At 40.0% G+C, this 17,243-nt stretch overlaps 1 protein-coding gene across 2 annotated transcripts in view; it reads left to right on the top strand.

Moving 5' to 3' along the window:
• glmna (glomulin, FKBP associated protein a) overlaps window positions 1-17,243 on the top strand; it is a 56,558-nt gene that overhangs the window by 25,734 nt on the left and 13,581 nt on the right. For both annotated transcript variants that reach the window (XM_063064659.1, XM_063064658.1), the window contains 7 exons: window positions 1,109-1,355; window positions 1,459-1,561; window positions 2,405-2,595; window positions 10,401-10,454; window positions 12,164-12,194; window positions 12,405-12,494; window positions 12,648-12,689. In XM_063064659.1, coding sequence (XP_062920729.1) covers window positions 1,109-1,355; window positions 1,459-1,561; window positions 2,405-2,595; window positions 10,401-10,454; window positions 12,164-12,194; window positions 12,405-12,494; window positions 12,648-12,689 — 758 coding nt within the window. The remainder of the gene's footprint in view (window positions 1-1,108; window positions 1,356-1,458; window positions 1,562-2,404; window positions 2,596-10,400; window positions 10,455-12,163; window positions 12,195-12,404; window positions 12,495-12,647; window positions 12,690-17,243) is intronic.

The raw sequence follows: 17,243 nt of genomic DNA on the forward strand, positions 1-17,243 counted from the left end.
TTACCAGATTCACTGGAAAACTTATAATACTTATGTAACATCTAAAAAACTGAATTGAAATGTATGGGGTTACTAAATCGAATACTTCTAGTACTCCAGAAGATTTTCCATCAGTCATGCCTCTGTGAGATTAACATGGTTTTATTTACTGTTATGGTTTGGTGTGTATAAAGTCACACTGATGCTGTTTGCAACAAATGTAAGGTTTTTTTTAAAGAGTATTTTGCAGTGAGGATTTTTAAGTCAGAGGAATGGGTCCAAAGCAGGCTGAGTTTATATGTGAGACCTCACCTGGAGTATTATGAGCAGTTTTCGGCCCCTTGTCTTAGAAGGGATGTGCTGACACTGGAGAGGGTTCAAGGGATTTTCACAAATGATTCCAAGATTGAACGCCTTGTCATAAGAAGAGCATTTGATGTCTCTGGGCCTGTATTCACCAGAATTCAGAAGAATGAGGGGTGACCTCATTGAAACCTATTCAATGGTGAAAGGCCTTGATAGAGTGGATATGGAGAGGATGTTTCCCATGGTGAGAGAGTCTAAGACCAGATGACACAGCTTCAGATCAGAGGGGCATCCTTGTAGAGCAGAGATGAGGAGGAATTTCTTCAGCCAGAGTGGTGAATCTGTTGAATTCTTTGCCACAGGCAGCTGTGGAGGGGAAATCTTTACGTATATTCGAGGCAGAGAGTGATAGGTTCTTAATTTGTCAGGGCATGAAGGGATACAAAGAGAAGGCAGGAGATTGGGGCTGAGAAGAAAAAAATGCATCAGCCATGATGAAATGGCAGAGCAGACTTGATAGGCCTATGGCCTAATTCTGCTCCAATATCTTATGGTCTTATGTGCTTAACTCTTGAAGTTCCTGAGACTGTTTTGTAGTGTTTCCATGGTGAATGCTGACAGTTCCATTACAGTCACAAAATTTTGGCCATTATATTGCAAATTGATTAATTTTCATTTATTTAAGTATTTCTTAATTGAGATTTTCAATATGTTAGCTCTTACATTTGTTTTCCTCGTGTTAACTGCACCTTAAACTATAAGCAATTCCATTTTTAAGGGAGTTTTAATTTCAACAGTCTAACAATGACGCTTCTTTCCCCAGTGCTATTAAAAATGAAACACAAAAAGGCATATTCTGTGGGATTGTCTCTTGCAACCATTCAGAGCCAACTCTCCACACTACCAGTACCTATTAATGATGAGCAACATTATCAGGATGATTATGAGCTTTGCAAGTGCTATATGGCCATTAGCTCATTTGTTAAACCATTTGTGGATGAAGTGACTCAAACAACAAATTCCATGAGAGATCCTTCCTATTACGAACTGAAGGAGGAACTACTCAAATTGTAGGTACTTAATTTTCAATTGGATGGTTTACATTCTTTATCTGTGCTGTCAGGTAAATTAATCTGTGCGTAACCTAATTGGTCTTTTTGCAATTGATGATAGCTTTATGAAAAGTTTGGAATACCCACTACTCTCAGCACAGTTACAGCCATTAACCGACGAGATTGAAGGCAATTCATTAAGAGCTTTTGCTGCGGAAACTGTCGTAAGTTTAATTTGTCCCCTCTTGTTTAATTCACACAGTAATTCACTCAGGCCGTTCATCTGTGTTTGCAATGGAATTAACTTAAGCCTCTTAAGTATTTACTTGATGTCAGATGGTTCGTAAAATGGTTCATAATATTTTTATCTTATCATTGAGTTGTACTTGAATGAAAATATCTTGATTGCACTAATCATAATTGCGAACTAAGTGCTAATATGGAGTTCAGTTAATATCCAGTTGGTTTTGTATACACCTTGTGTGGGTTATAGTCAAATTTCTGTTTGAAAATTTTGAGCTGGTTCTTGTATTCCACATAGAAAGTTTGCATTTCAAGAGGTTGGAGGTGTTGGAAAGATCTTCAATGTTTTAAGAAGAGGTGAAATAAAGGCATATAACCTGTAAATTTTCAAGATTCCTCTAATAACTCATCCTGTCTCCATGGAATGCACAGATGGTGCAGTTTGAAAGCTAAATGAATGCTGATCGTCAGGGATGTAAACAGAACGGCTATGCCTTGAGCTGAGTGGCAGACAAACTTTCAGATTTGTAATTGAATGAATTCTATCTCTAGAGTGCAGGATTCAAGAAACATATTATTTTTCATTTGAGCTAAAATAAGTGAGGATTTGAGAAAGAAAGCTTATCTTTGCAGAGCACGATGCAACAATTTATGAAGATCTGCCAAAAATGATATAGCACAGTTCATTTTTGACTGCAAAGTTAGGTTGAGGAATCAGTTCCTGAATTAAATCACTGAGACCAAATATTTTCATGTATCAACTTGTATATGAATTTAATGAAGAATTTTATTTACAGTGAAATGAGTGCCATCATCTCTTGCAGGTTTTGTTGGTGGCAATTGGTGAATCACTTCCTGCACTGATGGTTCATCAGTTGTTGAAGTCCAGAAAGAAATTGCAGGAGATTAACCCTCTGAAAGAAGATGTAAAATACCCAACCAATTCACTGGCAAGCTTGGCATATCTTTTATTTGTTCAGCATATTGGTATCGATCAATTTCCAGCTGTATACAGGTGTGTGGAGATGAGGGTCCAATGTTGAGAACAATATTCTTGAGAATGATGGGGCATGCTGCAGCTTTAGAATCTTAGTGCTTTTTGTTGACAACAATTTATGAAGATTTGTCAAAATTAATGTAATTGTTGCGCTCTTAAGCTGCTCTCTTGAATTTAAGACCCAACCCTACAATATCACCAGTTTGAAAATTCTCTTTTGTAGGAACTTGTAATTGGAATTGGTTTATTTGTGTCACATCTACCAAGTTACAAATCAAATTCAAGTTTAATTATGATTCAACACACAAAATAGCAGGCGCACACAGTCACACCAAAGAAAATATATATAGCTCAAGTCCTGAGCAACATGTCCCTCAAGTTGAAGGTGCAGTTCCCAGCAGTGTGCAAACATATGCTTGCAATCCAGCCTGTCATTCCACTGATCGAACACTGTAGGACAGCACAGACGGGAGAAGCCAGTCCCCAGTCGAGCATGGATGCCATGCTACACTGCCTCTGCCTTTCCTCTCCTGGACTGCAGCAAAGAGGCCGCTGTGCCTGAACGCGTCCCCTTCTTAATGGAAGTGAAAAGCTTGTCTTACATACAGTTCATACAGATAATTCATTACACAATGTGTTGAGCTAGAATAAGGTAAAATGATAATATAGATTAAGGTGTAACAGCTACAGAAGAAGTGTAGTGCGGGTAAACAGTAAAGTGTAAGATCACAGTGAGTTCAACAGTCCATTTATCATACTAAAGAATCATTTAATAGTCTTATAATTTTGGGTTAGAGCTGTCATTGAGCCTAGTGCTGTACGCTTTCAGGCTTTTGTATCTTCTGCCCAGTGGAGGAGGGAAGGAGAAAGGATGTCTGCGATGGGTGGGGTCTTTGATTATGCTCCCTGATTTACTGAAGCAGCAAGAAGTATAGACAGGGAACTTTGCAGTTTCTTGAGGTCATGTGCAGGACCTCATTTGCCATATCAAGCTGTTCCTCATCCAGACTGTATGTTTTCTAGGGCAGCAGTCCCCAACCACCGGGCCGCAGAGCATGTGCTACCGGGCTGCGAGGAAATGATATGAGTCAGCTGCACCTTTCCTCATTCCCTGTCACTGTTGAACTTGAACATAGGGTTGCCAACTGTCCTGTATTTGCTGGGACATTCCGTATATTGGGCTAAATTGGTTTGTCCCATACGGGACCGCCCTTGTCCCGTATTTCCCCCGCTAAGGTACAGCGTTCCTATGAAACCTTTCGTGCCGAAATGGCATGAAGCGAAGAAGCAACTACCATTAATTTATATGGGCAAAGTTTTTGAGCGTTCCCAGACCCAAAAAATAATCTACCAAATCATACCAAAATAACACATAAAACCAAAAATAACACTAACATATAGTAAAAGCAGGCATGATATGATAAATACATAGCCTATATAAAGTAGAAATAATGTATGTACAGTGTAGTCGGGAAGATGAAGGCAAAAGCAATTTGTGGCGGGGGGGAGTCGGCACGTACGTGCATGCGGACGTCACGCATGCGCACGCAGGTGCCCGCGCAAGGCTTCATGGTCATGGTAGTCTTTCATAGTCATACTTTATTGATCCCGAGGGAAATTGGTTTTCGTTACAGTTGCACCAACCAAGAATAGAGTATAAATAAAGCAATATAAAACCAAAAATAATTAAATAGTAATATGTAAGTGCCAGGAAATAAGTCCAGGACTAGCCTATTGGCTTAGGGTGTTTGACCCTCCAAGGGAAGAGTTGTAAAGTTTGATAGCCACAGGCAGGAATGACTTCCTGTGACGCTCAGTGTCACATCTGGGTGGAATGAGTCTCTGGCTGAATGTACTCCTGTGCCCAACCAGTCCATTATGTAGTGGATGGGAGACATTGTCCAAGATGGCATGCAACTTAGACAGCATCCTCTTGTCAGACACCACCGTCAGAGAGTCCAGTGGGGTAAAGTGTCCCGGGATTTGACTGCTACTTTTGTCCCTTATTTGGGACTGAGAAAGTTGGCAACCCTAACTGTAAAAGTCATGTTGAGGTGAGTTTAACCCTACTTGAACATCTCCCCCCCGCCCCCCCAACGGGTCGGCAGGTCCGCAAGAATATTGTCAATATTAAACCAGTCCGCGGTGCAAAAAAGGTTGGGGACCCCTGTTCTTGGGTGTATCAATAAAAATTGATATAGCTTAACGGGGACATGCCAAATTTCTTTAGCCTCCTATGGAAGTACAGGCATTGGTGAGCTTTCTTGGCCTTGGCATCTATGTGATTGTATCAGGACAAGCTCAACTTGTGTGATTCCTCTATTAATCTAAAATGGGTAACATAGAATATTTTATTACAATAGTAGTGTTTCACAGTGCAAAGTTTTTTTAACCTGTCTGTTCTTTGTTCATGTAAGTGAAATTCTGTACTTGCATCAAAAATAGAAGCAATTGCAAGGCAAAAGCCCTCCAGCTTACTTCTAAAATCGTAGCTCATCCTGTGCTTCAAGTTCCCTTTCCTGTCCTATCTGCATACTGCAATTCATTGTTTTTAAATTTGTCAATTTCAATCTTACTTAGCCTATACTTAGCAAATAAGCATTTACAGCTGTCTGTGGTAAAGAACACAGGGGAGAAAAATTTCCCAGTAATAGTCTTAAGTGGTCAGTTCATTATTCTGATACCACAAGCTGCATTTCTAGTCTACAACCAAAGCAAAGACTTCTCTAGATCCTCTCAGGATCATTTATGTTTTAGTGAAATATAAGAAACTGTGAGTTAGGAGTAGGAGTGGGTCAAGTCTGCTCCAGTACTTAATCAGATTGTGCTCATATAACCATATAACAATTACAGCATGGAAACAGGCCATATCGGCCTTTCTAGTCTGTGCCGAACGCTTACTCTGACCTAGTCCCACCGACCTGCACTCAGCCCATATTCCTCCATTCCTTTCCTGTCCATATAGCTATCCAATTTAACTTTAAATGATTAAATGACAACATCGAACCTGCATTAACCACTTCTGCTGGAAGCTTGTTCCACACAGCTACCACTCTCTGAGTAAAGAAGTTACCCCTCATGTTACCCCTAAACTTTTGCCCTTTGACTCTCAACTCATGTCCTCTTGTTTGAATCTCCCCTACTCTCAATGGAAAAAGCCTATCCACATCAACTCTATCTATCCCCCTCATAATTTTAAATACCTCTATCAAGTCCCCCCTCAACCTTCTACGCTCCAGAGAATAAAGATCCAATTTGTTCAACCTTTCTCTGTAACTTAGGTGATGAAATCCGGGTAACATTCTAGTAAATCTTCTCTGTACTCTCTCAATTTTATTGACATCTTTCCTATAATTCGGTGATCAGAACTGTACACCATACTCCAAATTTGGCCTTACCAATGCCTTGTACAATTTCAGCATTACATCCCAACTCCTATACTCAATTAATAAAGGCCAGCATACCAGAAGCTTTCTTCACCACCCTATCCACATGAAATTCCACCTTCAGGGAACTATGCACCATTATTCCTAGATCCCTCTGTTTTACTGCATTCTTCAATGCCCTACCATTTACCATGTATATCCTATTTTGATTAGCCCTACCAAAATGCAGCACCTCACATTTATCAGCATTAAGCTCCATCTGCCATCTTTCAGCCCACTCTTCTAACTGGCCTAAATCTCTCGGCAAGCTTTGAAAACCTACTTCATTATCCATAACTCCACCTATCTTGATATCATCTGCATACTTACTCATCCAATTTACCACCCCATCATCCAGATCATTAATGTATATGACAAACAATACTGGACCTAGTACAGATCCCTGAGGCACACCACTAGTCACCGGCCTCCAATCTGACAAACAGTTATCCACCACTACTCTCTGGCGTCTCCCATCCAGCCACTGCTGAATCCATTTTACTACTTCAATATTAATACCTAATGATTTAACCTTCCTAACTAACCTTCCGTGTGGAACCTTGTGAAAGGCCTTACTGAAGTCCATATAGACAACATCCACCACTTTACCCTCACCAACTTTCCTAGTAACCTCTTCAAAAAATTCAATAAGATTTGTCAAACGTGACCTTAAAATCCATGTTGACTGTTCCTAATCAGACCTTGTCTATCCAGATAATTATATATACCATCTCTAAGACTACTTTCCATCAATTTACCCACCACAGACGTCAAACTCACAGGCCAATAATTGCTAGGTTTACTCTCAGGACCCTTTTTAAACAATGGAACAACATGAGCAATACGCCAATCCTCCAGCACCATCCCCATTTCTAATGACATTTGAACTATTTCTGTCAGAGCCCCTGTTATTTCCACACCAACTTCCCTCAAGTTCCTGGGGAATATCCTGTCAGGACCTGGAGACTTATCCACTTTTATATTCCATAAAAGTGCCAGTACTTCCTCTTTTTTAATCATCATAGTTTCCATAACTTCCCTGCCTGTTTCCCTTACCTTACACAATTCAATATCCTTCTCCTTAGTGAATACCGAAGAAAAGAAATTGTTCAGAATCTCCCCCATCTCTTTTGGCTCCACACATAGCTGTCCACTCTGATTCTCTAAGGGACCAATTTTATCCCTCACTATCCTTTTGCTATTAATATAACTGTAGAAACCCTTTGGATTTATTTTCACCTTACTTGCCAAAGCAACCTCATATCTTCTAGCTTTTCTAATTTCTTTAAGATTCTTTTTACATTCTATATATTCCTCGAGCACCTCATTTACTCCATGCTGCCTATATTTATTATAGATATCTCTCTTTTTCTGGACCAAGTTTCCAATATCCCTTGAAAACCATGGCTCTCTCAAACTTTTAACCTTTCTTTTCAACCTAACAGGAACATAAAGATTCTGTACCCTCAAAATTTCACCTTTAAATGACCTCCATTTTTCTATTACATTCTTCCCATAAAACAAGATGTCCCAATCCACTCCTTCTGAATCCTTTCGCATCTCCTTAAAGTTAGCCTTTCTCCAATCAAAAATCTCAACCCTGGGTCCAGGCCTATCCTTCTCCATAATTATATTGAAACTAATGGCATTGTGATCACTGGACCCGAAGTGCTCCCCAACACAAACCTCTGTCAGCTGACCTATCTCATTCCCTAACAGGAGATCCAACACTCCCCCTCCTCTATGTATTGCTGCAAAAAACTATACTGCACACATTTTACAATCTCTAAACCATCCAGCCCTCTTACAGTATGGGCTTCCCAGTCTATGTGTGGAAAATTAAAATCTCCTACAATGACAACCTTGTGCTTACTACAAATATCTGCTATCTCCTTACAAATTTGCTCCTCCAATTCTTGCTCCCCATTTGTTGGTCTATAATACATCTCTATAAGTGTTACTACACCTTTCCCATTCCTCAATTCCCACCCAAATAGCCTCTCTAGACGAGCCCTCTAATCTATCCTGCCAGAGCACCGCTGTAATATTTTCTCTGACAAGCAATGCAACACCTCCCCCTCTTGTCCTTCCAATTCTATCACGCCTGAAGCAATGAAATCCAGGAATATTTAGTTGCCAATCACACCCCTCCTGTAACCATGTTTCACTAATAGCTGCCACATCATACTTTCAGGTATCAATCCATGCTTTAAGCTCTTCCACCTTTTTTATAATGCTCCTAACATTAAAATAAATGCATTTCAGGAATTTTCCACCTCTTACTCTCTGTTTATCACTAACGGTACAAACAACTTTACTATTTCTTTTTCTTCCTTCTCCCCTTCATCTGTTCCTACACTCTAGTTCCCCTCCCCCCTTGTATCTAGCTCATCTGATTATAATATCACCCCTGCATTCCCAACTATTCATAGTAATTTTTCAGCTTGTTACTTAATCAATGCCTCTAAAATATTTCAAAATATTTGTTTCCAGTGCCCTTTGAGGAGGAGAGTTACAAAGACAAGACACACCCTACTTAGTATAATTTCTGTCTTAAATCATAAGGTCTTATTGTAATACAGTAAAACCTTGTTCCAGAAGGGTCGATGGTCAGTCGTTGTCCCAGGATGGAAAAGTCGAATTTTAGAAGGCATAGGTTTAACATGAGTAGGGGAAAGTTTAAACAAGATTTTGTTTAGTTTTTTTGATTTTATATAGATGGTGGAGGGTACCTGGAATGTGCTGCCAGGAGAGATGATGGAATTGGACGTAATAACAATTTTTAAGAAGCCTTTAGACAGGCACATGAACAGGCAGGTATGAGAGGGGTATGGACCATGTGTAGGCAGATAGGACTAGTTTAGACTGGCTGCATGGTTGGTGCAGAGATGGAAGGCTGAAGGGCCTGCTCCAGTGCTATATTGTTCTATGTAAGACACTCAGGATCTTTTCAATCAAGTAACCTCTCATTCTTAGACATCAGCAGGTGCAAATCTGATGTTTAATCTTTCCTCATGAGGCCACAGCCCATTCAAAGTAGTTGTCTCGGAAACCTTTTCTGAACTGGTTCCAACACATTAACATCCCTCCATGAATAAGGAGAATATGTTGCACACAGTTCTCCAGTTGTCGTCTCACCAATGCCTATACAATTGGGGCATAACCTCCATATTTTTCTATTTAAATTCCCTAGCAATAAACAGTGACTTCCTTGTTAGGTTAATTACTTGTCTTACCCATGTACTAAGTGAATTTGTGGAATTCATTGACACATATGGCTGTGGAGGTCAAGTTATTGGGTTTATTTAAAGCAGAGGTTGATAGTTCTTGATTAGTTGATTAGTAAGGGCATCAAAGGCCTCAGAGAGAAAGCTTGAGAATGGGGTTGAAAGGGAAAATAAATCAACCATGATCAATTGATGGATCATATTCAATGGGCCAGATGGTCTATTTCTGTTCCTATGTCTTTTGGTTTTGTGGTCTGAGTCTTTTGTGACACATGTGCTGGGACACCCAGAGTTTTTGTACCTCAGAACACTTGCCGTTTAGATAATATGCTTTTTATTTTACCTGCCAGAACAGACAATTTCGTAGTTTTTCAATTTATCTATTATTTGGTAGTTCTTTGTCCATACTTAAACAATTTCTATCCCTTTGTAACCTTATGTCTTTTTCTCAGTTTACCTTTCTAGTTAACTTTGACATGAGTAAATTCAGCAGTCATTTTTCTTGTGTCTTCACCCAAGGCATTACATTGTAAACCGATAAGGCTCCAGTCCCTGTGCTTGTTACATCTTCTAAACAGTGGAAAAACCCATTTATGCTTAATCTCTTTTCCCTCTTAACTAGCCAATCTACCATCTACCCCAACAGGTTATCTCCTATACTATCAGCTTTTACTTTCCACAGTTGCCTCTGATATAACATCTCATAAAGTATTGACATTCTACAAAACTCCAGTTAGCCTCATTCTATTCGGTCTGTCTTCAAAGGACACCTACTTAGAAGCTGTTGGTGCCTGTAAAGGCATATTAATTCTTATAGAATTTCTAATTGGCTATTGCATGTTCATGCATGGGGAGTGAACATGTTCTGTTTGTGGTCTACCACTGGGAGACTCAGTAGCCCTTGAGGCCAAAGATGTGCTCCACAATCAGCCTTGCATGGTGCAGGTGCAAAAGAACTAAGAAAATCTGTGAGTCTGGTTCCAGGATAAAGAGGACACACGGACAAAAGATTATTGAAATAATGTGATTTTAACTTTTTTTAAATAACGGTAAAGTAGTAGGGAATTAAGGAAATTTAAAATTGTTAATTTTTAGGTGAATAATTTGAGATGTTAATGTACCTTTTTGTTTTTTGTTTGTAACTGATACAAATGAAATCTCTGCCTTGCAGCCCTGAATATCTACTAATGTTCAATTTGGAATATGTATCTGCATTGATAAACAGGTAAGTTAACTAAATACATTTTGTCTACCTTGCGTACTATTGCACCTATTATAGTATTTGAATGTATGTTTTTTGTGTGGGTTTTAATGTAATATCCCAAGTCAGAAGAGATGTATATCCTTTTATTGTCTTCTTGAAATTGTTAGGTGAGGAATTAGGCTTTGGCAGTCAGTATTAAATTTATTATTCTCTGCATATTTGGTTATTGGAGCTGAACTTTCAGTGGTGAGTACAGTTATCAGCTGATGTAGTGCCGGTAGTCAAAGACAGAATTGTTCCCAATTAACTGCATGAAAAGAAGTGGTCCCAACACCGACCCCCTGTGGAACACCACTAATCACTGGCAGCCAACCAGGAAAGGATCCTTTTATTCCCACTCGCTGCCTCCTACCAATCAGCCAATATATATAGTTTGTAAGGAGAGAGTAAGATCATTCATTATAGGACATAGAACATAGAAAACCTACAGCACAATACAAGCCCTTCAGCCCAGAAAGCTGTGCCGAACACGTCCTTACGTGAGAAATTACCTAGGATTACCCATAGCCCTCTATTTTTCTGAGCTCCGTATACCTGTCCAGGAGTCTCTTAAAAGACCCCATCATATCCGCCTCCACCACCGTCAGCAGCAGCCCATTCCATGCTCTCGCCACTCTCTGTGTATAAAAAAAAAACTTATCCCTGACATCTCTGTACCTACTTCCAAGCACCTTAAAACTGTGCCCTCTCGTGCTAGCCATTCCAGCCCTGGGAAAAAGCCTCTGACTATCCACACAATCAGTGCCTCTCATCATCTTATACACCTCTATCAGGTCACCTCTCATCCAACGTTGCTCCAAGGAAAAAAGGCCAAGTTCAGTCAACCTGTTCTCATAAGGCATGCTCCCCAATCCAGGCAACATCCTTGTAAATCTCCTCTGCACCCTTTTTATGGTTTCCACGTCCTTCCTGTAGTGAGGCAACCAGAACTGGGCATTGTACTCCAAGTGGGGTCTGACTAGGGTCCTATATAGTTGCAACATTACCTCTCAGCTCCTAAACTCAATTCCATGATTGATGAAGGCCAATGCACCGTAAGCTTTTTTAACCACAATCAACCTGCGCAGCAGTTTTGAGTGCCCCGTGGACTCAGACCCCAAGATCCCTCTGATCCTCCACACTGTCAAGAGTCTATATTCTGCCATCATATTTGACCTACCAAAATGAACCATCTCACACTTATCTGGGTTGAACTCCATCTGCCACTTCTCAGCCCAGTTTTGCATCCTATCAATATCCTGCTGTAACCTCTGATAGCCCTCCACTCTATCCACATCACCTCCAACCTTTGTGTCATCATCAAATTTACTAACCCATCCCTCCACTTCTTCATCCAGGTCATTTATAAAAATCACGAAGAGTAGGGGTCCCAGAACAGATCCCTGAGTCACACCACTGGTGACTGACCTCCATGCAGAATATGACCCGTCTACAACTACTCTTTGCCTTCTGTGGGCAAGCCGGTTTTGGATCCACAAAGCAATGTCCCCTTGGATCCCATGCCTCCCTATTATTGAAATTGAGTTACTTTGTCAACAGCTTTCATTTTAATGAATGCAATACTGAGGAATTTTGATATTTTGTATATAACTTAAGTGAAATTTGTAGGTAATGATAAAACATTTTTAATTTCCTTTTCTGCATTAAATAACTGTTTATTCTTATGACAGGACAGAAGAATCTATTTTATCAAAAGGTTTGGTAAGTATTATTTACATTGCAGCCATACTTACAATGCCTATTTGAAACATGACAAATCTGTACTACTTTTAATACTAACTTCTAATCTGCTCCATCAAATCTAGTTAAGTAACGATGAAGCATGTAAAAATCTTACGTGACATGATGTATTTTTATGAAGACTGTATGTAAACAGTGCAAGTCCCTGAATCATTTATTTCTTTTTTTTAGGAATTGTATGAACATTGCTTATTAACAATTGAAGATGATAATCTTTCTCACAAGTATTTAGATATCAAAAACTTTCTCGGTGTTCCACAGGTAATTCACAATACATGTATATAGTTTGTAATTTTTTTCATATTCTTTAATTTACAACAGTGTTTAAATAAACATCTAAAAATTGCATCCTGGATTATTGTATATACCTCTGGCTAACTTTTAAATTTTTTCCCCTCAAATTTCTGTTTATAGGATTTAGTGAAGATAATGACGGTCTGTCCTTTTAAACATATGGTATGTATTAATGCCAGTATATAAAATTACTATCTGAAGAATATTGCAATATTTTAAGTTAACTCTTCGTTGTGACAACTATATTGATAATGGGGAAATTTCATTTATCCAAATGGTAACAATGTGAAGAGGGCAAGTCCTGGGTGGTGGGAATCCTAAATGGTGGCCACACCTTCCTAAGGCACTGCTTCTAAAAGATGTCTTGGATGCTACAGAGGCTAGTACCTATGACGGAGCTGATCGATTTTTACAAGTTTCTGCAACTTATTTTGATGTTGTGCAGTAGCCCCCCACCCCGTACCAGACGGTGATGCAGCCAGTGAGAATGCTCTTCACGGTACCATTGTAGAAGTTTTTGAGTGTTTTAGTTGACAAACCAAATCTCCTCAAACTCCTAATGAAATATAGCTGCTGTCTTGCCTTCTTTATAGCTGCGTCAATATGTTGCGTCCAGGTTATGTCCTCAAAGATATTGACACCCAGGATCTTGAAATTGCTCACTCTCTCCACTTCTGATCCCTCAATGATGACTGATTTGTGTTCCCTTGTTTTCCTCTTTCTGAAGTCTTCAGTCAGCTCTTTGGTCTTGTTGACGTTGAGTGCCAGGTTGTTGTTGCAACATCACTCAACTAACTGGTATATCTCGCTCCTGTACGCCGCTTTGTCACCATCTTCAGTTCCGCCAACAATGGTGGTATCATCAGCAAATTTATAGATGGCATTTGAGCTACGCCTAGCCACACAGTCATGGGTGTAGAGAGAGTAGAGCAGTGGGCTAAGCACATGTCCCTGTGGTGCGCCAGTGTTGATTGTCAGCGAGGTGGAGCTATTTTTTTTCAATCCGCACAGACTGTGGTCTCCTGGTCAGTAAGTTGAGAGTCCAGTTGCAGAGGGAGGTACAAAGGGCTAGGTTCTGAGGCTTTTCGATCAGGACTGTAGGAATTATGGTGTTAAGTGCTGAGCTACAGTCAATAACAGCATCCTGACATATGTATTTGCAGTGACCAAGTGATCCAAATCTGCATGTTGAGCCATTGAGATTGCATTTGCTGAAGACCTATTGTGGCAATAGTCAAATTGCAGTGGGTCCAGATCCTTCCTGAGCAGTTGTTGATTCCAGCCATAACCAATCTTCCAATGCATTTCATCACCGCAGTTGTAAGTGCTATTGGACAACAGTCGTGAGGCAGCTCACGCTTCTCTTCTTAGGCACTGATATAATTTGAAGCAGGTGGGAACTTGTGACTGTATCTTCCTGGCATTGAAGTGCAAGGTTGTTGCTGCGACACCACTCAGTGAGAGATTGAAATGTCTTTGAATACCCCCGCCATTTGGTTGGCACAGGTTTTCGGAGCCTTACCAGGTACTCCTTGCGAAAGTTCACCCTCTGAGACAGAGGTCACAGGGTCATCGAATGCTATAGCAATCCTCATAACTGTGGTTTTATTCTCCTTTTCAGAGTGAGCATAAAGGGCATTGAGCTTAACTGGTAGTGAAGCATCCCTGCTGCTTATGGTCAAGCAACACACACAAAATGCTTGGTGGGACGCAGCAGGCCAGGCAGCATCTATAGGAAGAAGTACAGTCGACGTTTCGGGCCGAGACCCTTCGTCAGGACTAACTTCTTCCTATAGATGCTGCCTGGCTTGCGGCGTCCCACCAGCATTTTGTGTGTGTTGCTTGAATTTCCAGCATCTGCAGATTTTCTTGTGTCTGCTGTTTATGATGTTTGTACATCCGATATTGCCTCTAACCTCTCCCGAAATTGTTTCTTGGGGGCTTGAAATAGCCCTCCTCAAGTCGTACCTGATTTTCTTATACAGACCTGGATCACCAGACCTAAATGCCACAGACCTAGCCCTCAGTAGACTATGATCCTCCTGGTTCATCTACAGCTTGTGGTTTGGGAATGTAGAGTAAGTTTTCATAGGCACACTCATCCATACAGGTTTTAATGAAGTCGGTGACAACTGTAGCATACTCATCCAGGCTCAAAGCTGACTCCCTGAACACAGTCTAGTCCACCGATTCAAAGCTTCTGTGCTTCCCTTGTCTATACCTGCTTGCTCTTCACTTTTAGTGCTGCAGTCTTCGGTCTCTGCCTATACTCAGGGAGTAGAAGTACAGCCAGGTGGTCAAACTTGCCAAAATATGAGCGTGGGATAGCACGGTAGGCACTCTTGATCTTGGTGTAACAGTGGTCCGGTGTGCTATGTCTTTTGGTACTACAGGTGATTTGTTGATAATTACTTAGTAACTTTATCAGGCTGACTTGGTTAAAATCTTCCCAAATGATGGGGAAGGCATCATGCCTGTTGATTACATTGCTCAGTCCCTCTAGAGCCTGTTGACATTGGCCTGAGGTGGAATGTACCCCACTACCATAACGATTGCTGAAATCTCCCACAGCATGTAAAATGGCTGACATTTAATTGCAAGATATTCTACTTCTGGTGAGCAATATTGGGATGTCACTGACACATTGGTACGTCATGAGGAGTTGAATATGAGACAAATACCTCCACCTGTACTTTTGAGATACTCGACTGACCTATCTTGACGATGTATTGTGAACCCTTGTATCCGAATTGTTGCATCTAGCATGGAAGGGATTAACCAAGATTCCGTAAAACAGAGGACGCATGCAGTCCTAATGTCCATCTGATACTGTACCCTAGCCCTGAGATCATCACTTTACTTACCAGAGACTACGTTTGCCAGCAAGATAGTTGGTCTTCAGAGGTAAAAACTGCATTTTAAAAAAATGTACCATCAGACCAGCATGTCTACCCTTCTTTCGCTGGTGGCTTCTTAAAGGGGCTGTGTGCTGGCCACAATCTGGTCTATTTTCGTCTGTTTTAAGCAGTGATATATCGTTCAGTCGCATTAAAACTTCATCACTGACTGTACACATCATAGATGCAGTTATGGTTCTTAGCTGTAGCAGGCCAAAACGAGAATATTTGATGATTTTCAATGAGAGTTGCCGTTTCGGGTCAACCGGGTTGGTGGCCCAGAAGTGAAGTGATATGAAGTGATTATAATATCAGGTTTAATATAGTTCCAAGAAAAGGAACAATTAACAGTGAAAATATTCAACAAGAGATCCAACTTTAAGTAAGCTTAAAAAGATATCTGGTCAGTTGGACTGGAATAAAAGGACCAGAATTTTTTTAAAAATGGGCTAATTGGTTAATATTTAAATAAAGAAAATGTGGTTCAGTAGGATTTCTTGAAGGAAATCAAGTTAGAGTTTCTAGATGTGTAGGTTAATATAAAATAGAGAAGAGAAGGTTATGACAAGTACAGGTTGAATACAGGAAGTGCATAGAAAATTTAAGACTGAGTAAGTCAGATAAAGAGAGTAGTGCATTTATTCAATGCCAATTTTAAAAAAAATCCCCAAAGTCTTTTATATACATCTACTAACAGGAAGAACTAAAACTTCTGTCGATGTGTAGTAGAGTGTGTATCGACTGGCTACATCACACAGCCTGGTATGAAAACATCAGTGCCTTTAAACGGAAATTCCTACGAGGGTGGTGGATTTGGCCCAGTACATCATGTGTAAAGCCCTCCCAACCACTGAGCACATCTACATGAAACACTGTCAGGATTCCCACCACCCAGGTCATGCTGTCTTCTTGCTGCTGCCATCAAGTAGAAGTTACTAGAACCTCAATCCTCACATCATAATGTTCAAGAACAGTTTTTACTCCTTAACCATCAGGCTCTGGAATAAAAGGGGATAACTACATTCACTTGCCCCATTACTGAAATGTTACTACTCCAATGATCTTATTTTAAGGACTCTTTATCTCATGTTTTTGTTATTTATTTATATTTGCATTTGCACAGTTTGTTCTTTTCTGTACTCTGGTTGATCTTTCGTTGACCCTGTTATAGATCTACTGAGTTTGCCTACAGGAAAATGAATCTCAGGGTTGTATATGATGACATATATGTACTTTGATAATAGTTATTTTGAAGTTAAAAGGGCAATCAAATTTAGGATTAGAGAAATTAGGGTCCAATGACACAATCTTTTGGAGATTCCTTTTCACTAGAAAAGGAACTGGGTGTTAATAAAGCATTAAAAGTAACAGTGGTATTGGATTGGATTAAAAATTGATTAAGCACTACATCAGCAATTTGCAGTATTGTAAATCAAAGACATTTTGGGCAGATGGGATGTATCCTAGTTATGGATGGAAATAAGTGTGGAAATTATGGAAAATCTCTCCATATCTTACAGTCCTCAACTGTTGAAATGGTGCTTGAGGATTGGAGACTGCAAATGTTACATGCCTATTTGCTATAAGGATAACTGGCAATTACAGACTAGCCAGCCTAACATTGATAATGGGGATCCATTAGCAATTATATTAATCAACACTTGGGGAAAAAAAAACTAAAAGACAAACCAGTACTTTGTTCTTGTTTGGTTACCTCTTTTAAATTCTGTGATGAAATGACAGGCTGCTTTTATAAAATGTAGTGCTTTCTTAACAAAAAACGGAAACTAGGCTTGTAGTCCTCCCGTGAACTTGTGGG

Source organism: Mobula hypostoma, chromosome 12 (assembly GCF_963921235.1).
Source record: "Mobula hypostoma chromosome 12, sMobHyp1.1, whole genome shotgun sequence".
Lineage (NCBI taxonomy): Eukaryota > Metazoa > Chordata > Chondrichthyes > Myliobatiformes > Myliobatidae > Mobula > Mobula hypostoma.